The sequence below is a fragment of the Pteronotus mesoamericanus genome, unplaced genomic scaffold (assembly GCF_021234165.1).
Source record: "Pteronotus mesoamericanus isolate MK-2021 breed Mesoamerican mustached bat unplaced genomic scaffold, CSHL_Meso_final contig_2, whole genome shotgun sequence".
In the NCBI taxonomy this organism is placed as follows: domain Eukaryota; kingdom Metazoa; phylum Chordata; class Mammalia; order Chiroptera; family Mormoopidae; genus Pteronotus; species Pteronotus mesoamericanus.
In genome coordinates, this window is record NW_026555084.1 from 30,935,676 (window position 1) to 30,963,144 (window position 27,469).

Below are 27,469 nucleotides of genomic sequence, written 5' to 3' on the forward strand. Positions count from 1 at the left end.
TCATTGAGCAGAAAGAAATGGGCTTTCCCATTTATGATGTATGTAAAAATGGAGTATAGCTGTGCAGTGAAATTGGCCAGCTCGGTGTTTGCAAGTCTCTCCCTTAGACTTTGGGAACTTAAGTAACTCCCTCTTATTCACCCACTACTCTCACCTACTGTTTCAGCGGCTCCTTTTATGACCAGAGGAATAACTAAAGGACAAAGACTTTAAAATGAAAATTAAAACAATAATAATACTTTTCATTTCTTTTTCCAACCAGGCAGACGCCCAGCGTTATTGCTGTTGAAGGTGGATAAGAAGAAAGCAGAGGACTATTTGTAAGGATGAAAACTACACAGTAATGAAAAAATAGCCAGCGCTTAGAAGTGTCCCAATGAAAAGGGCTTTTGTTACAGAGGGTCTTTGTGATGACAAAAGGCAGTGCCGAGCGATGAGCGATGAGAACGGTCCTTGCAAAATTCTAAAAAGGCAGTTAGATACTGTGACAGGTTTTTTAAATCCTTACAATTTTTCAACACCGGGAGTCCATGGAAAAGCCTGAAATGGAGCACAGCGCCTTGATTCCCAGCCCGGGGTCCTTCTGCCGGGCCACACCCCCCGCCCTGGTCTGCGGAGGAAGCAGGTGCCCACAAACATTCACGACGGACCAAGAGGAAGTGGCCCCAGTACCTTAGGAATCTTTCCAAATCCTCCTTGCTACATTGGGACCAGGAAACATCTCCCAGGTTTTGCCCTTTAATCCATTCACCAGACATGATATGAAGACCGTCCGCACACGACGGGTGGTCGTTGTCATGACTGATGCCCATGCTGATTCGAAAGAGAATTAAAATGTTAAAGTCACATTAGAAAAATGTTTTTAGCTTTTTGTAACTGCAATTAAATAACAGCTGAATACTTTACATAATGGGAGAGAAATCAGTTTTAAAGGTCGAAATAAAATTCAATTTTGGATGGATTTATTTTAAAATTTTTGTTTTCTAGATTAAAGGTAAATATTTTTACTTGGTAAAAAAAAAAAAAACCACTTTTCCAATCAATTTAGTCAATAATATGCTTAGTTCACCTGTATCAAAATGACCTACAGACATATTTTTCACTTAATAGTATATGAAACAAACAGGAATAGTAAATTTCTGCTTGACCACATGAGACTCTTGCTCTTGACCAGAGATTCTTTATTTATACATTATGTCAAATCTGAAACCGCATTAAACTATTGCTTTCCCCTTATGCTTCACTGGGCCGCCTTCTTCACCCATCATTGGACACACACTCTCCCCGGAACCTTCCCATTTATTCCTGGCCACCCTTATTATTCTACTGAATCCTGAACCTGTTCTGTTAAGCTGGACTGCCATTCTAAAAATCAGACGTAAGATGTACTAAGAGAATGTTGAGTTGAATGCGCCTAAAGACTGCCCTCCTTGCTGTTGCTCTCAGACCTCTGCTTGCCCCTGGGTCCTCTCACTCTCTCCTTCGCGCCTTCCCCAGCCGCCTGCTCTGCCAACCTAAGGATCTTGAGGTTGTCCTTTAGCCCTTCCTTTCCCAAGGATCCCCAAGCTATTTAACTTACTAAGGGTTAGGAGCAGGCCCTGCTAATTCTACTTCATAAATATTTCCCTCAACTGTCACCTCTTTTCAACTCCTTTTGTTATTGTTAAAGAGAATTATAAAATACCTAGTTTTGAGAACTCCTGTGGCCTTCTAACTGGGTCCCCTGCCTCCAGTCTGGCCCAGCATCGTCCCTTCCGCTCCTCCCCTGCCCGGGGAGGTCTACTGAAGGCAGAGCTGGCCGGCCACCCCTCTGCTTTCCCATCATGCACGGGGCAGCTTCCCGCTCTTCGGCATGGTGCACGGCCTCTTCGTCTTCTCCCAGGCCATTGGCAGCACCTCCTTTCCAGCAAAACCAAAGCATTTCTAGTTTCCCAACTGTCGTGTTGTTCCTTATTCTCTTGCAATTAATAGTTACTTAGCAGTTTCTATGTGTCATACGCCATACAGAGGAACTTACAAGTTTGAATTAAACAATTCTGTGGTAGAGGAACTATCCTAACACCCACTCTGTTGGTGAGAAGTTAACTTTCTCAAGACCGTGCAGTGTGGAAGTGGACAGTGGAGATGTTGGAGCTGAGTTGGTTCGCTCTAGAGTCATGTGACTAACCGGTACACACTTGACATCTGTGAATTCCATTCCCGCCCCTGCCCTGTCCAAAGCGCCTTTCCTTCAACATCTTTGCAAGGGAAATGCCATATAATCTTCAAGATTCAGGTCGATGACTTTCAGGAGGTTTACTTTTACTAACTCCCACCTCCCCTGTTGCACTGTCTTTTTCCCACCATAGGATCCTGCAAACAACATTGTTATAGTGTTTTCTACAATGTATTAATATTATATATTTTTCCTTTTTTTTCCCCTGTCATTTCTTGAGGACAGGGACTTACTCTTCTCTCTACAATCCTGACTTATTGGAATCATACTCTATAAACCATGCTTAAATGCTGAACTAAGTCACCAGGTAGAATCACTTCTATGTCAGGAAAAGTTCATATAACCTCCTATGAACTCTCATGATGAGGCCATTAAAATAACTGTGAGTGAGAGTTAATAACAAAGAAGCAGAAAGAAGAAAGTTTGTTCTTTACATGCCAAGTCTGAGATGATGACAGGGGAGCCAAGTGTTCCCTCTTCTCACTGTGTAATGACCTAGATAATAAACTCGTCTCTCATAACAGAGAGTTGTAAATAAAAAAATATTTATATTGTCTTTTAAAACGCTGAGAAAAGAATTATTATAGAAGTTGCTAAGGAAAACCACAACTGGACTACATTTTCCGAAATAAAAATAAAAATTCTGAAGGCTATCAAACTACATTTTCGTTACGATAAATTAAAATTTTAAACCAAAATGATAACACTTAATATATTTTTGAAAGAAGGAAATTACATAGAGGGAATTTATTAATGCTTAAGAATAATAAGTAACAAGTTCCCTATGTTTGCTAGCTTTGAAGACTATGAAAATTATGATAAAAAAACCCCCACAAATTATTGAATATTATTTTTCACTTTTAGTGTTAGAAAAATTTAGTTATAAGATGAATCACATTTATCTTTCCTTGTCTAATGAATGCCTTTAAATAGGGCCTATCTCCACACACATCAATAGAATGATTCACAGAGAATAAGAAGTTAGGTGTTTTTCAAAGAGGGAAAATAAGAGACGACACCGTGTGGGTGTGGGCCAGTTCAGTTACTAGGGGTAAACTGGAGAACGGTGGAATTAGAAAGAGATCGGAATTGCGCCATCTCCTTATTCACGTGCACAGAGTCAACTTCAATGATCAAGACGTGAATGTGCCCCGGCGTCCTTGTCTGTTTAAAGCGCCTCCCTGCCGGACGTGCAGGCTGCCCCCGGGTGGTGTGAGATGCCCGGCGCGGCGCCGGGACAAAGTGGGAGCTCACAACTGCTCTTTTTGTGGCACCGTAAATCAGAGAATTTTCTTATTGTTCTAATGTGTCAAAAGAAAAAAACACGCAAATTGGTAATATCATTAAAGGTAATCGGTTGTGTTTGCTGACTTTGGTGAAAGTTGTGGACTTAAAGAAAACCGAAGACATAATAATGGCAAGAATTCACTTTGTTCAGACGTTAAATTAAAATCAGAAATTGTAGACAGGGCACAATCTCCCGGGGGGAGGAAGAGGCCTCCCGCTGTTTCCGAGCGCGTGGCTGGGTAGCAGCCCCTGCCAGCGCCCCCCTCCGACCCCGCCCCTCACCTCCCGCCGCAGCACCGTGGCTGGGGGACCGGCCCCCAACTCCGGGCGCGGGCCCTGGGGAACGTGCTCAGCTCTCCCCTCCGAGGCCTGCCGTCTTTCAAACCACACACAAAGACTATTTCCTTTGAAAGGCAATTGGTCTTTTTCAGAAATAATAAAACTTCTTAAGTAATGTGTCCATTTGAGAGTAGAAGAGGGATTTGTTTCCAAGATTTAGCAATTTGGATTTTTTCCCCAAGTAGTGTAACGTGATTTTCTAAATTGGGAAGATTACAACTTCTCATCCAGATGAGCATTTTCCTTTTGGGATCCTGCTTCTCATGTAAGAAATTAGCTACATCCAAGGAGAGATCTGGTGATTCAAGCATTGTTTACCTTTAGTTAAATTTTCCTAAAGCTATTTCACTTGTAACAGAAGAGATGATCACTAAATTAGGACAAGGCTTTTTACTGTACATCTGCAACTACCATCACGAGACGTCACTTAGGCCTGGTTCTACAGATTTGAAATAAAACAATTAATTGTGAGCCTTTACCTGTTCCAGTCACTATATTAATCATTTCCAGCAGTGATATCATTTACTCCTCGCAATATTCCCATAGTGTTCCTATTATCCTGATTTCCAGCTTACGGATGAGGGAGCGCTGAGGTTAACGGCGCAGCTGCGGCTCAGACCCACGCAGCCTGATGGTCAAGCTGAGAGACCTCTAAACCACCAAACTACAGTGTTTCTCCTTCTGGTTCCAAACTCTCGATTAATGCAAGTGATTTCTTGTTTTCTGAATAATTACAAACGTCTCCTCTCGGTGAGCAGAAATGTGCGTGTAGTCCTGCAGCCAGGCTGCATGTACTGAATGGAAAGCATTCTCGAAATAAGACATCAGCAACACCTTTCCCCAAACTGTGCAACTGAGCTACGTTTTAATAATCTCAGTTTAAATTCATTTTGACAAAGAGCCTTGGGCAAATAAACTCTCCACTAACATCGTACATGGTTGTCAAGTCAACTGAAAAAATATTTTTATCTTATAAAACTTCTCAACTTGTTTAAAAGTGCCTGCCAGGAAGTTTTGTGATATCCTGCGGAAAGCTGGAGAAGCATTCGGATTTTGAAGATAGTCCCTTTTGATGTTCAGAGTTACAGAGGAGAACATTTATGAATTCACTCACATTTTTTGGATAATTTTAAAAAGATCAGAATTTGTTAACAGCAATATTTTAAAAGGGTATATTTTTTGTGCTGAACACATTAAAAATTTTATTGTGATATATAATTTCCCACTACAAGGCACATATTATATGAAAAAAATCAATTTAAAAAAGAAATGAACTATAACAATATTTAACTGGAAGTGGATTGTATTTCCCAAAATGACACTTAATTCCAGAAAATTTGGTGTCTAGATCTGATCTGATGTAACTCCACTGTTGTGTGCTCATGGAAAAAAGCCTAATATTAAGACACACAAGATATTTTCATTACTTTTTATATTTTAAATTATTTCAATTATTTTAATTTGCACAGAACAATGAAATATGTACCTCTATTATAATGCAAATCAAAAGGCAATGAGAAGCAAGTTAGCAACAAGGTAAAAAATTAGCGGTTAAAAAAGAGTAGAGGTACAAAAAGATTCTTTTTGACCTTGCTGCGCATTTATGCATCAGGTTTTTCTAGCAATTCCACAAACGGTGTTGAGGACCCACCGTATGCTGGGTACTGCACTGCCCTCGGTCCTAAAAATGAGTAAGATCCAGCTTCTGCCCTCAAGAAGTTCATTACCTGCTGGAGTTGGAACGCTCCTTGCCCTTATGCAGCAAGTAAATGCCTGGATCCTGCTACTTCCTTACGCCTTAAAACGCTCCTGCCCAGCCAGCCCTCCCTTCCCGCGTCTCCTGCTGTCAGCGAAGGCTAGCGCGGGTTCTCTTCACCCCGGGGCTGCTCTAATGTCTGGCCCACTGACTTCTTGCCCCTTAGCTCTTTGCCTTGGTTTAATTACTTCAGCTTCTTATAAATACATTAATACAAAAAAAACAAAAAACTAGTTTCCGAGGCAAAAATCTTTTAGTCTTCCTACAAGCAATGATATTGAAAATATGAACTCTGTGCTTCAGAACTGGAGGGCGTGACGGCGTTGACTACTGAACACACGGGTTCCTGGGCCCTATTCCAGCTGATGGAGAATCCTTAGCGATGAGGCCTAAGAAACTGCATTTGAACACATTTTCTAGATCATTCTTACTTAAAATTCAGAGAACCAATAAACTTGTTATCTTGTTTTTTAAATGATCTGTAATCTGACTCCAATCTACTTTTCACGGTAACAGTCCACCCCAGCCTCCCCTCTTGTACAGGGCTTGCCTATCAGGGGGCCTCTCCCAGTTTACCTGTATTCAAGACTCAATTTTAAGACCTTCTTCCTGTACAAAGGACTCTTCAAAAATTCTAGCATGTACGTCTCATGTTCCTTAACTTCTTGGCCCTCCAGATACATGGAATGTAGGATATATCAGAACTACCTTCTAGTTCTGGTGAACTTTAAGTAATATAGTTGTTACATAAACTATCACCACCTAGAATTTAAGTGTTCAGAGAACAAGGATTGTCACATTTTCTTTTTAATTCCTCGAATTATTTCATTCAATACCTTATTAAATAAATGTCCACAGATGTCTCAACTGATGTAGAATCATAGATGCAACTAAATATTCTGTAAATTTGATGGACAGTTGAAACTAACACGGTCTCTTGCTGACTTTGAGAAACTGTAGCTTGAAGAGTCTACTGATACTCCACTCAAGCAGGGTTGCTTGCCTCACTCAGAACACACATTTGCCAAGATGCGTTAGAGAAATGCAAACAGAAGGACGGTTCTTGTAGGGCTCTTCATTAGCTGGGTAGTTTTTTCCCCTCTTCTATGTGACTCACTACGACATCCAAACCTACATTTGGAGAGATTCTGGTGTGGGAGGGCAGCCACATCCGGACGGGCTGAAGTCCCATTACTGTTATTAACTTGGACAAACCCTTTATTGCACTAATTGGTATCACTGTCTCCATAAAACATAATACAAAAGCTATGTTAGTGCTCTATAAGAAATAAGCACACTTCCTGCCAATCCAATGGGATTCAGAAGAATGTGAAATCACTGCTTGAATGAACTGAGAGACGTATGGCCGTGGGAGGCCAAAAATCTCCTTTTACATTCAAGTGTCCATAAAAAACTATAGTATGACTGACTCTGTATTGAGTCAACCACTGCACCACACAATTAGGGCATCACCAACCTAATAAGGAACCTTGTAAGGTAAAGTTATCCAAATTTTAGGGATGAAGCAAATGAGTTTTCAGCAGGTTGACTTGCCCAAAGTTCACTCAGTGAGTAGCTGGCATGATGAAAATTCAGGTCCAAGCCTGCATGTCTCTAACACGCTTTCTCTCCACCTGCCCACTGAGTAGTTTCTGACCTTAATCAAGGCGCCAGATAGAGGAAGACACTCATGACTTCTGCTCCAGGGAATTCTGAAGCGTACAATGTGGGGGACAGGAAATTTACATGTAGCTATCACCGATTTCAGTGGGTTAAGGAGCATTCATAACAGAGTAATTCATTCTGAACATTTTAAGGAGTTCTAGAGGTAAGTGTATACTTATTTTTATCTACTTACAGCAATTGGTTATTATTTCACACTTTCCCATCCCAACAGTCTAGGTGAGGATTTATTTGCCTTTATCTTCATTTCCTACTTCTTACTTTTCTCTATTCTCCCTTTAGATTATGTCTTCTTGTTCTTTTAGGAGATATACTGATAAACATCGATGCAAAATAAAAGGCAAACATTTTATTCCCTTCTATGAAGGGCTCCTCCAGCAAGCTGAAGCGGACCAGAGTTATGTCTGCCAGCACGCCTCCTGGGGCACCGCTGGCTTCCTAGCGAAGTAGCAGAATTTCAGATTAAATAGCCATATTGCTACACCTGCCAGATTTGGCTCTTCCAAGTCCATGACTTCGGGACTTCCATGAAATCATCAGATACAACTGTAACCAGACTTCAAAGTAGATGCATCATAACTGACATATAATTTAACTATTTTACTTCCACATAGTCTATTTTACATAGGAATTCAAAATATCATGTACCAAAAAGGAAAACTATTTTGCCATGGTTATATTTGTATAGTCATATTTTCTTTTACTCAGTCAAGGCAATTGTATCTTTAACCCAACTAATTTCTCTTCTCTACTTCTAGAACTCAATTGCCTTCTGTGTCTCAAGAAGACTGTCCAACAGATGAGTATTTTGTACAACAAATGCTTGCTCGTTCATATAACAAATGTTTGAGTGCCTATAATGTACAATGCACTCAACTTCGTGCTATGGGGAAAAAAGTATTAGACAGAAATCCTATTTTCAGAAAGATTGTGTGTGTCTATGTGTGTATGTGTTAAAATATCAGTATAAATCAGTACATATTAGAAATTACTTTGTGATATATGTTGCAAATACTTTCACTGATTGTGGTTTATCTTCTGATCATGTAGTTTTCTGATCGATATTTAATTTTGAGGTGTTACTTTTATGTGACTCTTCCTTAAATATTTATAGATTTCACATCTAGAATAGACATTCCCTATGAAAGGACTAAAAAGCCAACAAAAACAGAACATCTCAATGCACAAATCATCTTGGTGTGTTCTAATGTAATGTCGAAGGTACAGAATCAGATTCCTATTACTTTTGTTACTGAATAATTCATTTCCTTCCATTGATTGTAGGTGCAGCTCCTACTATATACTACATTTCCACAGCATTTCTTGGTTGTAAATGGAATTCTTCCATTGACCTGTCTGCATATTCAAGCACCAGCACAAACTGCTTTATCTACTCTGAAATGTAATAATATCTGATAGCGTTCACTCTTCCCCTCACGGTTTCTTCACTTTCCTCCTCACAGTTTTTTTTTAACAAGGAATTTCTTATGTTGATTTTTCCATATGGACTCTATAATCAGTATGTCTAATAAAAAAAAAGAAATAAAAATTCTACTCGTATTTTTGGGCAGATCACATTACATTTATATATAGATAATTGTCATTTTATAATATTGACTGTTCCTATTCCAAACCAGGAAATGTCTTTCCATTTATTTAAACCACTTTTATGACTCTCTGTGTAGTTATAAATTCTTCTTTTTATAAGTTTTGTACATTCCTCTGTAAGTATATTCCTAGGTGTTTTATCTTTTAAATTTTTATTTTATTTAATTTTTTGGTATCTTCAATATACATTTTTTCTTAATAGTTTACAAGTGGCTGTTGCTTATGCACTGGAAAGCAAAAATTTTCATATAGTTTTGTAACAGGCCAATAAAAACTCTTTTATTATCATAATAGGTATTTTTTAGATTGTCTTAAGTTTTCCAATTACACAAATAGTGCTCATTTTGCCATTCCTTTCTCCTTTTATTTTTATTTTAAAATTATGAAATATTTTCATAAAAATACGTTATATGTCTATGCGCACTACAGATGTATGTGTCTGTGTGTGTGTTATGTAGTCTAATACAACTTAAGCATTAAAGGAAACATCACACAAAGAAGAAACTAGAACAAGACCAGTCTAAGATCCACATCAGGCTTCTCTATCAGACCTCATTCCTTTGCCTGCCAAAAAAAGACACACAAAGGTGTGCTGGTTCAGAAATCCTTTCAGTCCTGAAGTCTTAAAGACAGACTCACACGTTGTCTCTGAAAAGTGTTATCTGTGACCTGTCGCTCTTTATTTTATCCAGAATTGATTCTTAGAAATTATATAAAGACGATATTTAATGTCATTGTTATACATGTGGAAAATCAAACGCATCATCACATTTTTCTGAACAGTCAACTCCCCTGACTGGCGTGCAATGACCCTGTGGTCCGACGTGAGGTTTCCACGTAAGTCCTGGCCTGTTTATGACTCTGTATTTTATTCTTTTGGTCTGTCTATATCCGCAAATATGTCAAAATGTCTCAGCCACTTTCATTTCATAATAGGTCTTGATCTCTGTTAAAGCAAGATTCCCCCATTATTCTCCCCCACATCTTCCTCTGTTTTTGCTTCCAGCTTCACCTATTCCTTCTCCAAGAATATTTTCACTATTTTGGCAATTGGCATCTATATATAAATTTTGGAAATACTTTGCCAACTTCCATAAGAGAAGCTGTGATGGTACATTTATTGGAATTTCCAGGAACCTCTACATAATTTACAGCAGAATTGGCATCTATTAGATACTGAATTTATTCATAAACATGGTATATTTTTTATTGATAAAGGTTTCATTTAATGCATTTTAATAAGGGTATATACATTCCTATATTTTGTTGCATTTATTCCTAAGTACTTTGTGTTTTCTATTGCTACTGTAAAGAGTATCTTTTTTTAAAATGATATTTTGTATTTTTGTGTTGACATTTGATTTTTGTATATTTGTCTTATATCTAATAATCTTACTAAAATCATCAATTAATTCCATACTCTTTTGTACCTTCTATCATGTTTTTATGTAGGCAGTCATATCACATCATTTGCAAATTAAAATAGCTTTGTCTTCCATTCTCCTCCTTCACCTTTTACTTTTTCCTGTTATGCTGCACATCTTTGGACTCCCAGTACATAATAGAAGCAGGTATAGTAAGTTTTTTTCTTAATTTTTAGTTCCAATATTTCACCATTAAGAATGATGTTTCCCATTGATTTTGGTAAATATACTCTCTATATTTTGGTACAACTCCTTATCTAATAAGAGACCACATTTTGAACAGTAAGATCATTCACTGAGCAGTTACTGAGAAAATCAAATTTAATGGTGAGAACTTTACTATATACACTAAAGTAAATTCTAGATGTTAAATGGCCAGTGTTAAATGGCTAGAGAGGAAGAAGAGACAGAGAGACAGAATGAGAGAAGAGAAAATATAAAACCAAGGGACAAAAATGCATCTCCCTAAATTTAGAATGAGGAAGCACTGCTAATTGCAAAATGCTATAGAAGAAATAGTAAAAGAAAATATGAAATTTGACTACTAACAAGTATCTGTAAGTCAAAAACATTTAAAAACAAGATTAAGTTAACTAAGAGAAAATCTTAACAATATATTTTATCAAAAAGTACATCCTTAATATCAAACAAAAGAATCCCTGAAAAATTCATCTGTTAGCTTCAGTTTACTCATCTGTAAAAAAGATGATAATAACCATGCTTAGCTCAAGATTGCCATGAGATTGGATTAGATGTGAATACACAATATTTAGTGCAATCCCAGCTGATAAAAGAAAACATCATTCTTTTTGCTAGATAGACTTTAGCAACCTAATAAATACATTTTTTAAGACTTTGAAAATATTGCATAAATATTGCAGTAAAATATTGCAGTAAAGAGTTAACTCCACAAGTCTGGGTGGTCCAAAACTTGCACATTTCAAAGAAAGGTCTGGTCCTTGCTTGGCCCCTGGGAGGTAACGTTTAAGTCTCTGAAATATCTTGCCTGATAAGAGCGCCTTTGTTTACCTGGTTAGTTTACACTAACAATGTGACTGGGGGGAGGGGAGGAACTTGGGCCAGCTCGGGCTCTGAAGGGGCTGGAGACTGAAAGTCTGCCTTGTGGGTGGTCAGCCACCTACCTGACCGAACTCCAGGAAAATTCCTGGATATCGGGATTTTACCCCTGGATATGCTCAGCTTGGCTTCTCTGGTTGGCGACACCCTCTGCATGTTTTTACACGTTGTTGTTGAGAGAGTTAAAAGCACTGTGCGCACACCACCAGTAGGAAAGGACAAGCAGAAGCTTGTGCCAGGCGTCCCCTGACCCTGCCTTGTGCCTTGTTCCTTTGTTGATTTTAATCTGTACCTATTCACTATAATAAACCCTTCTTAGTAGTAAAACAGCTCTGCTGAGTTTTGGGAGTCCTTTAGCAAATCAGAGACCTCACGGTGAACTCCGGGACACTCTCCTCAGATACCATAATCCCACCACAATTATTGTATTAATACTAAATTATGGCTTGAAATCAAAGGAAAAGCTTTCTCCAACAAATTGCTGCTTATAAAGATCATATAAGATATATAAAATGTAGTGAATGTGTTACATATGCACTCAACAAACCCTGTCAAATTTATGAACAATTACCTGTGAGTTTTATTTATAAAAATAAAGTTATAGTTTTCCTCACAGTGAATTGATGAAGATCTCATTCATGTTTCATAGTATAAAAACACTCAATACAAATTAAAACATTACATTCTTAAAATTTTTGGTTACAAGAAAAATAATCACTCCCCTGAACTATAGTTTAAAAGAAAAATAATTTTAAAAGGGACACATAAAACGGCATAAATCATTTATTTCTCCTGTCTTGCTATGACTCGAACTTGCATTTTTAATATAATTACATACCAAAATTTTTAAACTGATAATTTCTGAAGAGAAAAATTCAATACATTTTTGCTGACATTATTTAAGAATCCTTTGTAATAGTAAAATAACTTTTTTGTTCTCTTCAATTACTCAAATTCTCACCCTTAAGGATCACTTTTAATTACTTGGTGGCCCATATTGATTTTTCCAGCTATATGTGGTGTTGCTCTGGGAATTTCTAGAAATCAAATTCAACTAACATAAGTATGCTTGTCCCAGTTCAATTTAGAAACTCTTCATGTGTGATTATGAATTGACAAGTTTAAATGAAATCGTTCTGCAGAATTATATGGTCCATTTTCTTCCTATATTAGGAACTACAGGGGAAGAAGTTATAACCAAAAAAGAAAATAGAAAAGATATAAATTTTTAAAAAACCAGAAAAATTTAAGTTTTACTTAAATAGCTGACTCTTAATTATACTCTAATTAAAAGAGCTCTATATTTTTTCCCATTTTCTGATTAATGTCATAAGCATTTAGTAATCCTTTTTTCTCTTCAAAAATAGATAGACAGACAGATATTGTTTTTAAATACTCAACACTGGCAACTTCCTAAAAAAAGAGCTTTGTTGGTGTGTGTGTGTGCGTGTGTGTGTTCACAGGTTTCATACATATAATTATCTAACATCTATGAAAATTCTCCCTATTTGAGAGGCTATCTATATATGCCCATTTAAAAATTTTCCTCTTCCTACATATGTCTTCTTTTCTACTTTTTAAAATTCTTTTTTAAGTAAATTTATTTGGGTGACATTGGTTAATCGGATTATATAGGTTTCAGGTACACATCTCCATGATATACGACCCATACATTGCATTGTGTGTCAGCCACCCAAAACCAAGTCTTCTTCCAGCACCATATATTTGACCCCCTTTGCTCTCACTGGTGGTCTAGCGGCTTGAATTCGGGGCTTTTACCTACCTTTTTATCATTGTGCTTTATGTCTTACACTGAATTTATATAGATGAACTCCATCCTTTTGATTTGTTCTTTATAAACATACCATGATTCTCAATATTTGCATCTACCAATCTCTAGCATTGGGAAAAAAACACTAGTCTCTACTTTCAAGACAAATACTGCTTACTACTAGTAAGAACTTTTAGCAACTAAGTAGCTCAACATACAATATTCATATGTCCTGGTCTTAATCCATCAAGCATTACACATACTTTTGGCATATCTCTATTGATTTTGGGTACCGTTCTATAAAAGTCAAATAAAATAATATTTCACTACCATTTTAGCCATTCCAACCTGAGTTCTTGGTCATAAAGCAATGTTTCTACTACATAAAGTTGAAGTGGCCTTTCCCTTAATCATATCATTTAGTTGTGTTTTTATTTAAACTAGTTACAGGAGTAGGTTCTTGATCAAGACTTTACATGTTAATAAAGTAACATGGATTGTGGTTGATTCCTTCAATTAGTGTTTTTTCCTACATTTAAGAATATAACAAATGAATAAAGTAATTTCACATATCTCTTTTTAAAAAGTAAAACAACGTTTTAAAGTGAAACTTCTACTATTCAGAGCACTTGAAAAAATTATTTAACATCTGTTGCATAAAAATGTACTGACTGCTTGTATATCAAGCTGTTAATGTATAGCTAAATAGTGAAAATTATAATTATTCAGAAATTTGTATTTAATGTACAAAACTATATTTATGATTAATTTGCATTTACTGTCTTAAAATTCTTTAGTGATAACATTTTTCTTGCCTTTAAACAATTTTCACTCTAATGAGGCACATGGTTTTTCCTGGTATGATTAAACTAATATGTCTTTAAATTATAAAGATGGAATTAAGGTTCTAAATCCCATTATTTATGGGATCCCACACTGAATGAGGTTATTGCATCGCACATTATTCCTAAAAGATGATGACTTAACGGTATTTATTTTCTGTTTGTTTCTTTATTTTTTGAAGAACAAATGTGTATTCTAGAGCACTCACCTGAAGACTCAAAGCCTGCATGGGAGAAAGTGAAAGTTTATCTACACAGTTAAATAGGGACATCAGAAATCAATCACTGCTGATAATGTCTTATCTCTTGGACTAGGTTATGGACGCATGGCTATATTCAATTTTTTTTTTAATTTGGCATACTATTAATTCATTAAACTACAGATTCTGGATTTCAAAATATATTCAATTTTTATAATTCATTGAGTTGTATCATTATGACTTGATTATTTTCCTGTGTTTCATTTACCTGAACAAAAAGTTGTTTTTTAATTAAACACTGTTAAATGCTATAGAAGTTGTCTCCTAAACTTCCTTATACCGATCAGACCTAAAACCACTCCTTGTCCAGGGTCCAGGCACACAGCGCACATGCCGTGAGCTGGGCTCGGGCGGGGGCCGGGGGGCGCGGTGGCTTGTGAGGGGCTGGGGAAGGCGGCCCCGGCAACCGGGCACGGGCGCCGCTCGGCCCCAAGGAACGGTCGTCCTGTGGGACTGTGGGTCCAGGGCTGCCAGGTCTGCAAATCTGAATTTTTATGTCTAATTCATACTTTTTAATGTTGGTAACCAATTCCATTTTTTAAACACTGCTGGCCAAACTAAATATGTCTTTGACCAAAGAAGCCTCCGTAATGATCCCTTCCCTGTGAAGAACCTCTCCAAATCTGAGTCCAATCAAAACACTTTTCATTTGTACTACTGATCCTGCTACCTGGCAGGGAAGCCTGAAGCCCATGCTCCTCTGGTTCCCTAACTCACACTACTTCTAATCTCACATACCGCCTGCAAATATGCGCATGGATCTTACATCGTTTGGATCCCACGCCAACCTCATAACACAGGTATTATCCCCATTTTAATGATGAGCGGCCTAGGGCCCAAAGGTAGCAGGCAGATAACAGAGAAATTCAGAACAGTGCGACCGATGTTAGATGACTTGAGCTCAAATCCCTCATCGAACATTTAATATTTTTATAACTTTGAAAAGGTAAATTAACTCCCCTATACTTCAGTTTTCTCTGGCTGTAAGATGCCTACTCTAATAGCACTACCTCACCAGAGTCTTGTAGGAATATATAAGGCACGTAGAAACGTGCCTGGCACCTAGTAAGCGCTATGTAAGTGTTGTTGTTACTAATTATTTATTGCTATTATTAATATTATCTGTAAAATGAGATCCTTGCTTTCTGTAAGTTTTAAATGAACTAATTGATGTAAAGTGTTTAGATTGTGCCTGGGACATAGTTAATGTTCGTTACGTGTTCATTTTGTGTCCAGTTTAATTCTCTTTCAAATACATTACCTCCGACCATGCAGATGGAGTCCTTTCCTCTGAGTCTGGTAATAACAAACATTGTTACTATTAGAGGATAAAAGTATTTAAACTTGTACTAAGTGTTTTCCTTAGAGGTTTAAATAACACATAGCTTCATAGTTGTCATGATTATTGCAATGTTTATTTCATTTGAAAATGTGTAGTGAAATCAATCATATGCCATGAAAGACTACCCTAATGAGGATTTCGATAATGTAATAAGATGTTGCTCACACTAACAGGAATAGTTACAACATTCAGAAGACATTTTAAATTTAGATGGCCTTCTCCAGCTCTTCTTGTTTCCCTAATTTTTAAAATACTGGAGCTCAAAGGGGGAGAAAAACAAAATATGTTCAAGCAACTCAATAACTCAAAGTGTAGTTACATGCCAATTTGCTAGCATAGCCAGCACTTTTACCTACTTGTGACCCATTTCATGAGCAATTGTAAATGCGAGATTCAGGCCATTGTCTTCGGCAATAATACATTTTCTTTTTTCACTGCACATTCCACTCAAGTAAGCTATACCTAGAAAACACAAACATTAATTATCATATTAATGCAAACACTCAAAATGCAAATTAAAGTGCAAGAACTTATGCTAGGTACTAATAGAAGAAACAAAAATATGTCAATGTTAAAATATGATATCTAACCTTTATATGTGGAACTTTAGGGGTAAATGCATACATACAAGTCACATAATAAACTGTTAATATTCCTTTCAATTTCAAAATTTAGGTGAAATTATTTTATCAATTATCTAATTCTCAAAAGCTATAGTGTAAGAATGCATTTTATAATTACCATTTTTATTGTCACTTAAGATAAATGATGGGTACCAACTTAGAAATGTAAATAAAAACCAATGATTATGTTAAATATTTTCAATTCTTGTGAAGAACCTAATATCAAAGAAATACCTTAAAATAAAATAAAGCGCATATAGGACATTCTTGTACTTACATTTATATTGAGTAAATAAATTCTGAAATTTAATTTTGTGAAATATTTTAATTAATATGACATACAAACTCTCTGTGATATCTGAAAAACTGAACATGTTTCTTCTGAAAATTTCTTGGCTAATAAGATGGTCTGACAGCAGAGTATATGATACTGAAATATTATTTAAGATAAAACTTCCAACAAGATATTTGATCCTTTGGTTTAAATCAATAAAGGTGATAATATCTGAAATCATTGATAACTTTGTAGTCAAAGATTTATGTACTACTTTACCAACTCAAATATATCCCTGAATAAATATTATTTAACCAAGGGATTGAAATCTCCTAAGTGTAAGTTTTAACGTATTCTCAAATAACAGAAGTTATTAAAATAATGTCTAGTATTTATTCTAGTCTTAATGTCTAGTATGAATTCATTGTATAGTCTCTAATTCTCATATCCTTATAAAATACATTTTGTCTTTATGACAATATTAAGGCATGAACAGACAAAACGACTTTCCAAAGATCACATGACCACTAAGGAGGCTAGAACTGGGGCTGGCCCCAACCTGAATCCACGGGCCGGCCCACGTCCATATTGCTCCTGATAACGATCTAGTGCAGAGTTGGCCCTGGTTAAAGATGCCTTAGCTGACTGCTTGTGAGTTTCTTCCCCTCACCAGAAACTTAAAAAATGTCAAGGGATAATTAAATTGAAATAAAAGAATAAATCACCTTGTCCATATTTGGGAAAGATAAAAGACTGGTGGGGGAATATGAATTATTTAGTGGAGCCACAGCCAAATGACAGGAGAGAAGGAGGTTATGAGTGAGAAGGAGCCCACGAGAGGCCTGGGAACTGAGGCACACGAGGGCCGAGGAGGGACGGGCGCTGAGGCAGGGCTGGAAGCGGAGATGAGTTGAAGGTATATTTGAAATCCTCTACTACCGATTCAAACCTTTGTTCACAATGGTAAGGCCTCATATTCACTGGCCTACCAGGGAAATGAGATATATTCTTTAAGCAAAATATAGTATAAACATATTATTTTAAAAATACAACTACAGAAACAGCTAAGAGATGAAATATACATATACGAGGGGGACCCCAAACCCCCCTGGATTTATTTATAAAAAAACTGTGTATTTATTCTCACATGTTTAAACTTCAGTCACCTTCAAAGTACTTTCCATTTGATGCCATACACCTATCAAGTGTCTTTGCCACTGCTCAAAACAGTTTTTTAACTCATCGATTTTGATGTCTTTTAGTGCTTCTGCTCTTTGTCGTTTCGTCTGTTCCACATTGGCAAAACATGTCCCTTTGAGGACTTTTTTCATCCAGGGAAACAAACAAGCAAAAAAAAAGTCACACAGGGCGAGATCAAGTGAATAGGGAGGGTGGGGCACTGGGATCGCACCATTTTTGGTCCAAAGCCATGTTGTGGGCAGGGGCGCGTGTATGTAAATCGCCCGTCACAAAACGGGCAAACACGTTGAGAGTCTTCAAAACAAAATTCACTGATGCTGAACGCAGCCTCTCACAACAACGCCAGCTGGCAATGGATACAGATGGGCTCCTAGAGCACTCACCGACCGGGGGAAGCCAGTACTACGAGGGGCCTGCCCTCCACAAGATAATTCCAGTCTTTTGAGGGTCCCACATCATGTGTCAGAAAGCCCGTCTTGTAGGAAGAGGGTCTCATGTCACAAAGCCCGTCTCCCTGGGAAGATGGAGGCGCACGTCTCAAAGCCCATCGGAAGTCTTTATAAGGAGGAAGAGGGGAACAGGACAAAGAGTTCAAGGGAGGGGGATGAAAAATGCTCTAATTTCCCAAATTCATGTAAATGTTTACAATAGCTTTGTAATGACAAAATTAAAGACATAAACATGATACTGCATCTATAAAATTTGAATAATAATTAATAAAATCTCTTAGAGACCAGGGTATAATTTAACAACCAGAAAAGATCCTCTACTCCTATTCTTCTTTTATGTGACTCTGAAGTCTGAATCTTTAAGATTCTGATACATTCGAATGTCACTGTCCTTACACTTGGAGTACCAAGATCCTCTTTTCCTTAGAAGTTACGGAGAATGACTGTAGCCATGACTAATTTTAATGACTTGCATTATTCTGTTTAAAAGCCCATGCTTTTCAGTTCCTTCCTAAAATCCACATGTTTCCTATTATAATAAAGGGTAGAGGTTAGGAGGAGAGAGGATTTAATACAGCTGTTATTTAAAGATAGATATAATACAGACCCTTTTCAAAGCACTCTTTCTAAGAATGAAACGTTGAACCAAAAACAGCACAGCAGTCCAGAGGCAGTTTGTAAACAGAGGAAAGATGCAGCCAGGACTGTGTGTGTGTCGGCGGTGGCGGGCAGGGTCGGGGGACGGTGTCGCGGGAGTGGGCAAGGCCAGCCCCTATCCATGCCCCATGTGAGGGAAGGGGAAACTCAGAGGCTTTGAGTGGAAGTAGACAGGTGGGGGGCTCACCGCCACCCCTCCGCCTGCCTTCCCATGCCCCGGGGGGCTGGGGGGCTGTCCTACCTAGGGCCAGGACTAGGCAAGGTGGGGAAGAAAGGAAAGTGGGCATCTTGGGGCCAAACAGCCCTATCCAGGCCACTCGTGCCGCTGCCGCCAGTGGACTGAGCGTGTCAGAGTGAGACGGGGCTCAGGCCCCTTTAAGGCCAGGGGAGCCCCTCCAGGCCCCCTATTGGGAAGCCAGGGGTAAGAGTGGGAAGGGACCCCCAAACCCAGGGCACAGTCAGCAATTCACTGCCTCTTGTTCTGCCCACACTCCCCTCCAAGAGAGGCTCTCGGGAAGGGGCCGGGCACAGCAGGCTGGGAACTGGCTACATCAGCCCCAGGCCGCTGCGGCAGAGCCAGGCCTGTGCTGACGGTTGAGGGTGGAGGGCCACCCCCCACCCTCCGTTCTGCTGGGCCGGAGGTAGCATTACTTGCCCTGGCCTGGGCACCCCCTTCCCTCGGTTTCCTATTTGCAGTTACTTGAATTTTAAAAAATCCTTTTTTAGAAAAAAAAATAATAATACAGCACTCTTTGAATATAAGAAACTCTGGAAATACAAAGGAAATCAAAATAATGTCTAATTTTTCACCTAAAAATGAATCAAGCCACACACCAGGAGTCAACAGAAGCCTGCACTTGAAAACCAGCGCACTGTCCTGGGACGCGCTGTGACCCGCCTTATCGAGATGGTCAAAAACCCCTGGAACCACAGCAGATGCGCGGCGCAGCGGTGGGCTGGCGGACCTCAGCGTTGGGATGTGAGCGGAGGGACGTAGCCTAGCACAAGTCAGCCGTCCAGCTGCAGAACTGTGTCTTTTGATGACTAGCTAGACGCCCTGAGTTCAAAATCCTTCTCTCCTGACACAAAACCCTGGCACAGTCCTAGGTGAGTTATTAATCCCGTGATTGCACAGTACGAGTTACCCACGAGCTCTAGTGCCACTTGAGGTCTAATGGAACAAGCAGTGCAACAGGATGAGCACCGAAGGCACAAAGACGAATACGAGCCGAGTGTCCCTTCGGGAGCATGCGCCGCACAAGCGCTCGTGCTAACATAGGATTGAGATGTGGAGATGTACAAAGGATATTATGGGAGAATAAAAAGAGGCATCTGATATGGAAAAAAAAAAAAAAATCAAAGCAGGAAAGGCTTTTAGGAAAACCGGCTGACATCACTGAGGGGGCAGAGGTTACCAGGGCAAGGCGCCGGAAAAGGGGGCGCAGGTGATTCTGAACAAAGGACTGAGAAGGACAAGGGCAAGGCGATGCTCAAGAGAGGGGATGCGGCCCGCAGAGGGGTGGCTTAGCTTCTTCAAAGGTGCACGTGACGTGGGACACCTCTACATCAGCACCGTGCTTAGCATATTCTCAATAGGGAGTGTGTTAAAGGAATTACACGGGTTAAATTCCCTGAAACAAAGGGTAACAGAAAATGTGAGCAAGGCCTTAAGAAAGGTAACTTTAAAGAATCAAAAAATTTATTTCATCCAGTAATTAGAAAAAAATATATAGGATTATTAATGATGGCCAGACAATATGAAAACCGTTTACAGGATTACATTTCAATCGGGCTTTAAATATATTTTAAGATAACTTGCCTTACTAGTTTGTTAATTATCTGTTGCTGTTCCATTAAAAAACGATGACCTAGTAATACACAAGTATAATTATACAAGCTATGAGCTTAATATCAGTATGGTTATAAATGTATTTTAAAAATAGGCTTCCCGTGCCCTGGCTGGTGTGGCTCAGTGGATTGAGCACCGGCCTGCAAGCCAAGGGGTCATGGATTCGATTCCCAGTCAGGGCACAGGCTTGGGTTGTAAGCTAGGTCCCCAGTTAAGGGCGCACAAAAGGCAACCATACATTGATATTTCTCTCCCTCTCTTTCTCCCTTCCCCTCTCTCTAGAAGTAAATAAATAAATTTTTTAATGAAATAAGTAAATAAAGGCTTCCCAATGCTTTTAAATGTTTAAGTAATCTGTAATATTCTTAAAGCACAGTTTCTGTGAATATTAAGAAACATGTGAATTCTAACAAAAAGAAATATTAGTTTAATAAAATATACAGTGAATCCCTGTGGTCAAATAACAACATTTTATAGACATTAACATGTTGCTCTTGTGTTCCTGCGAAGTGGCAGACTGAGCCTCCTTCTGTGAAAAACAGAGTTGCCAAATAATATGTAATATATTAAAATGTTAATGCATTGTAAAGCTTGAAGAGAAAGAATTCCCAAGTGTAAGAATGAAGCTTCAAAAATTCAAACCTGGAGTGATAAGATCATCAGTTATTGCTGATAAGATAGCAGATAAGATACCAGAAAAGATCCAGTCTTATTAAATAACAGGCGTGCTTCAAAATCCCTGCAGAGGCAGGTGTTCCCGAGCAAGGAAATGAGATCCATACACAAATACTAAGCCCTGAATGTGATGTACAACTTGACCACACAGTGGGGAAATCCTTGTCAGTTCAGTAAAAAACAAATGAAATATCACTATTGCAAAACACTTTATCATCTCAACAACAAATAGCATATTCCCACTGAAGATGAGCTCACAAATAAAAATTACAAACCAAAGAAAGAAAATGTGCACAGTGAGAGGGAGCCACTGACATAAAAACTAGAGACAAGCCCTGAGCGGTGTGGGGAAAAACTCAACAAATTTCAAAAGTGTAAATCATCCAAAGCATGTTGACTGGCCACGGTGGAAAGAGTGAAGAAATGAGGGTTGAAAAGGTAACTGGAAAACGCGCCCTGCCGAGATGCGGGGTGACAGACACTTCCATAAGTGAAAGAAGAAATATAATGAACACTAGAAAATATTTTAAATATAATCATAATAAAAATAGGATACATCAAACATGTGTGGGCTGAAACAAGAGAACTTAAGGAAATTCATAGCATATGTTAGAAAAAATAAAAAGACAAAAAAATCTGTGGTTAAACTTCTTTTCAGGAGCTGGGAAGAGTGTATCAAAGCTTAAGAAAATACAAGAGAGAAAAAATAAAGAGGGAAATCAATGAACAATAAAGTGAATGTAAAAAAAATTGGCAAAAGTTGGTTATTCCCTAGTAAACAGACCAAAAATAAAAGAGCGACAAATACAAACCACCAACCTCAAAATGAGTAAGAAAATATCACTACAATTCCTAAAGATATTAAGGTAATAGAAAAAAATGTATGCCATTAACTTTACAATTTACCAAAGCTTTCAAAATAAGAAATAGCAAATCTGAAATTTGCTATAATTATCCCCTTTATTCTATTCCAGGTTCGCTGGCTTTTTTATTTCTGTCATTTCTCAGATGCGACAAGCATGCTTACACCTCAAGGCTTCTTCACTGGCTTTTCGCTATGTCTGGAACATTCTCTCCCTGGATGTCTCTTTCCAGGTTCTCTTCAAATCTTTTTAAAATATCGCTTTTTTTAATGAGGCATTTCTTGATCACCAAATTTAAAATGATAAATACCCTTCTCCCCAACCTAGAGCTCCCAAATTATCTTCTACTTAGATATATTTTTCTTTGCCATTTTTATTTTTTAATATACCAATTAATTTAATGATGGATTATGGATATTGACCAACTTTATCAGAATGTAAGCAGCGCCGCAGCCAGAAACTACTGAAAAGCAATCTGTTCATTCACCCTGTGTAGGACCACGGCTCGCACAGCACAGTCATGGTGAACTTGGAAGTGTATGAGTGAGCATTTCTCTTCCGTTATGCCCACGTACGTGAGTCTTCCGGTCACCTACAGGCCCTTCTCGGAGAGCAGATGGGAAGGGATAAGGACTACGGCAAACTCGGGGACTGGAAGTCCTCAGGCCAATACAAGATGCTCAAGTAGAGAATTCACGGAAGTACCACCATGACTAGGAAGAGAGAAGGACTGAGCTATCAGGTCTGAGCCCACTGACTCTCATTGACCTGGAGGCCAGCAGGGTGGGTGACGTGGGGAGGGCACCGCCCAGTGAGTAGCAGTACCATCCGCACGGGTGGGGTTCGGGGTGGGTGGGAAGATAAAGAGTGTGGCGAGGAGAAGCGTGGGGAAGGTCTCAGGGCCTTGACCAAGACAGCATTCTTGACCACGGACTGCACTCCCGGCGGCCAAGTCCGGCAGGTGCCCCGTTGCCGTGCACGGTAAGGGATGCATCGCCGAGATGCAAAGATCAAAGGCCTCCGAAGGCAGCAAAAGAACTGGGGTTGCTGGTCTACACCCGCCACCCCAGCTGCTAGGAAAGGCTCCAATGAGAGGTTAGGGGGACTATTTGGGGACAATCACTGTAAGTTAAACAAAACAAAAATAAAAACAAGACATATAAACAAAGTCATTTAAACTAGAAGAAAAAATAATACTAAGTAACAAGTAGAAGTTTTTATTTTCTTGGAATCAAGCGAGGTGTGGATTTGTGGAGAAAAGACGTAATACAGTGTAGAAAGCTAGACAGAACATTTTCTTTGCCTAATATAGCATAGCTTTTGACCTCTATATGTATATTGAGACAAAATTAACTACAGATGGGAATACACACATTTAAAAAAAGTGCGTGTGTGTGATTTTAGTGGGTTTCTAAAGGAAAATAAAACAGCGAAAAATCATTCATTATTATCCTAAGGGATAATAAAATATCTAAGATGAATGAACTCCTGGACTAAACAGCATATATACGTCGTATACCACTTCTAAGTCTTTGACAAGCTTTTAAATGGAATGTAATATCATGCAGGAAGAGGGTGAAAGATAGTTCAAGTAAATGTTTAGTAAAAACAGTGAAAGAAGGGGAGTCCGGAGGGAGAGCGACATGCAGGGTAAGTGGCCAGTTCCTAAAATCTGCTCCTCTGAGGGGCGGAGAGGCTGCTGGGGGAGAGGGTGAACTCCAAACCAGGCCTGGCTGTTACTCTGATGTTCTTGCACTTCCTTTAACGTAAGCTTTATCATAAACCACTAAGTCCATCCACCTCCCCCCACATTAAGACAATGACAAGGGTTGCTTTTGTATGGGAGGAAAAATAATTAAGAAAATTTATGTCTGCTGGGTGGTTTCGTGCTCTGGCTATTCTAGATTTATTCTACTTCGCATTTGCATCCCATCTCTCTTCAGAAAATTTAAGGGCAGGTTAGGAGGGGTTAGAAGTTAAACTCTCAAGTTCTTAGTTTAAATTACACCAGTTTCGAATGTACATCATTGTGGCTTTGACCTATCATTAAGACATGATGAACAGGGCAACTTCGAAAAATATAATTCTTGTGTCACATTGAAAAGGCCACAGGAGGTGGATTAGACTAATTCTTGTAAATCCGTAATCGGAATTTACTGTGGAGTCGACCGCAATCATGGCTGAACGTTGGTGTCCTCACTGCTGTGTTAGGTTAAAAAGGTAAATCAGAGTATTTAGGCTTTCTATATGACTCAGCTCACAAGTGAAAAAGAAATAGGTTTAATTATTTCATCTGCCTTGGAGATTAAAAAACTGTCATGACTTGAAAAAAATAGGTAAGATGAATCACTGTTAAAGGTTTTCGTGACGTTTTAAGATACACTGGAAAAAATTTTAAGTGTTCTGATTACATATAAATCAGGAATTTTGGCTAACATAGTTTTATAATGCCATAAGGTAATCATACCCTGAAGGCTTTAAGCAGGGACAATTAAAACTAAAAATATCGTGCTACTAAAAAAGCTGTATAAATTGTTTTTTTAGTATACTAGTAAAAACGTTGACAGTGTGCATTTACAACTATAAACCAGCCCAATCTTCAAAACAGTTTGACACAATATTCTTTTATCACATGCCAATTTTTAATCATTTTGTTATTCATAACTTGCTTTCTAAGTCAGTATTATCAGTGTTTTTAGTCAAGTAAAGACCTAGAGAAATAAATAAACTGAAGAAATCTAAAGAATGTAAATTTATAATTATAATGCAGTTACAATTACAAATATCTGGATGTTCTTAAATCTCAACTACTAATATTTAAAATATTGTTTGATATAACTTATTAAATAAAATCTGCTTACCTAAGGGCCAAGGATTTCAATTCTAGATGCATTTTTAAGATCTTGGTTTTTTAGGTCTTATACAGAGGTAGTTAATAGTAAGTTGGTTAAAATTTTTCTCCAAAATAATTTGCTACTTCCTAAAATCCTGATTAGAATTCATTAATAATTTTTCATGACTTGTTTTCTACATTAGGTGTAAAAAAAGGCAAAATGCAAAGAAAGCTTTAAAAATTGCTGCTCTTGGGTCAAATATTCTAGAGTCTGAGACCAACCTCAATTTTTAGTTTTGTGACCATAAAAACATTAGATCTGTTTTCAAAGGCCTCTGTTTTCCCAACCATAAAATTGGGAATAGTTGGTCCTAGGAATGCTAATTAATTTAGATAACCTATTTCAAGCATATGTTGGCATATCTGGAACACGGTTGCCATTAAGTATTAAATTTAACTTTCTTGTTTGTAAAATGAACTTACAACCCCTTATGACAGAGAACTCTTGAAGGGTTAAAGAAGGTAATGTATTTAGGAGTATCATTGTTCACTAATAAAATTGAGTGCATGGTGAATAGAAAGCTGGATTCCCAGATGCTTATAATAGCAACTCCAAAAACTACCAGGAAGACCTCAGGGAGTTTTCTAAATTAAGATGACTTTTGTTTCCCAGATATATACTCAGTGTGTTTTAATATTCATATGGTGTTTAATAGCACCATTAAAACATTTTCTAATATAAAGAAAATTCTATAATTAAAATCAATCTTTAATAATAAAAGATCTTAAAAAGAGAAATATCTTGAGAACAACCGCTTTTCATAGTAATTCCTTAGGAATTATGTATCCAAGTCCTGTCCCTGCAACATGTCTTGCCAAAATAGAAATATAAAGTGTCTGATTTATGTTTTTTCCAGTACCTAATAAGATATATACCAGCAGCCAAGAATTAAACAAGATAAGTTCGACCTTGCTTTTATTGTAAACTATAGGAAGATGTTATTTTCTAATCAGGAATTTACTTCATTTAGGAAATACAGATTGAGCATTTGGGATGTTCAATCATTGTGCTTTGCGCTGCAGACACAGAGCATTGAGCATGATCCTTGACCACAAAGAGATTAGAAAGAGAGGGAGTGAAGGAAGGTAAGTTGTAAGAAAAGCACACTGTAGTCTACCAAGTTGACGCACGGTGGAATGACAATACAGGACATCCAAACGTGGAAGCTGATCAGGGTTGAAGAAATTGAAGGACAGGTAGAATATAAACAAGGATACAGGGAGGAAGGGACAACAAAAAAACAGCCCTCCGTTTGGAAATTCTAAAGCATTTGAATACACACTAAAATCTGCAAAAATTATTGGTTCTTAGCAGGGCCTCAGACAGAGGAGTGCACTAGTGTGGATTACAAAAGAGCCCAGAAAGCAACAAATGACCAAACAAAACAAACAAGCTAAAAACTCAGTTACAGACAACGATATGGTAGTTACTGTTGGGGAAGGGGGGTGGGGGGAGGTATGAGAGGACAAAGTGGGTCAAATACAAGGTGACAGAGGGAGACTTGACTTTGGATGGTGAATACACCATGCAATCTACAGATGATATGTCAGAATTGTACACTGAAAACCTGATAATGTTACTAACCAGTGTCCTCCAATAAATTAAATAAAATTAAAATTAAATAAAAATAAAAAGAAGCACAACACTGGGGAAGCAAATGACTTTTTTAAAAAGAAAGAAGAAAAAAAGGGAAAAAAAAGTTCCCCAAGTTAATGGAAGGATTAGAAAAAGATCTGTGTAGGTGAATTGGCAGAATTTCAGCCCCTCCTCCCTTCACATCCTTTCGGATCAGACACCCTTGTGTAGGACTCAACCCGAAGAAACATCTGTGGAATCCTCAGTTGTCCCACCAAAAGCAAATCTAATGACCATATCGTTTCTTTCTTTTTTGTTTTCATTTTAATCTTTAAATTCATGCACAGTAGCGTTTACTTTTTACTGTAGAATACTGTGAATCTGAACCTTCACATTGATTTGTGTAAACACCACCCCCAGCAGGAGCCAGAAGCAGGCCGTTGGTGCCCCATACTGCCCTGTGCTGTCCCTTTGTGTGATAATTACACCTTTCGCAGCCCTACCCAGTAATGGTCCCTGACCTAATCAATATAGGTTTGACTCTTTTAAAGAGTGTCATGAGATGTAACCAGAGAGTATGTGACCTTTAGAAACTGGCTTCTTTCACCCAGCGTAATGCTTGGAGAGTCCTCCAAACAGTTAGATGGATGAAGAGTTCATTCCCCTTCACATCTAAATAGCGTTTCATTGTGTGGCTTGACTACAGATTGTCTATACACTCACCTGCTGAAGAACATTTGGAGCGTTTCCAGTGCAGGGCAATTATGAATAAAGCCCATATAAAGATTATTCTTTCTTCCTTCTAT

General features: G+C 38.2%; 1 protein-coding gene across 1 annotated transcript in view; it reads right to left on the bottom strand.

Annotated features, from left to right (window-relative positions):
• The window catches only part of ADAMTS19 (ADAM metallopeptidase with thrombospondin type 1 motif 19), a 228,382-nt gene that overhangs the window by 98,111 nt on the left and 102,802 nt on the right, over positions 1-27,469 (bottom strand). The window contains 2 exon segments of the mRNA XM_054568513.1: positions 673-813; positions 15,961-16,066. Of these exon segments, the coding sequence (XP_054424488.1) occupies positions 673-813; positions 15,961-16,066 (247 nt within the window).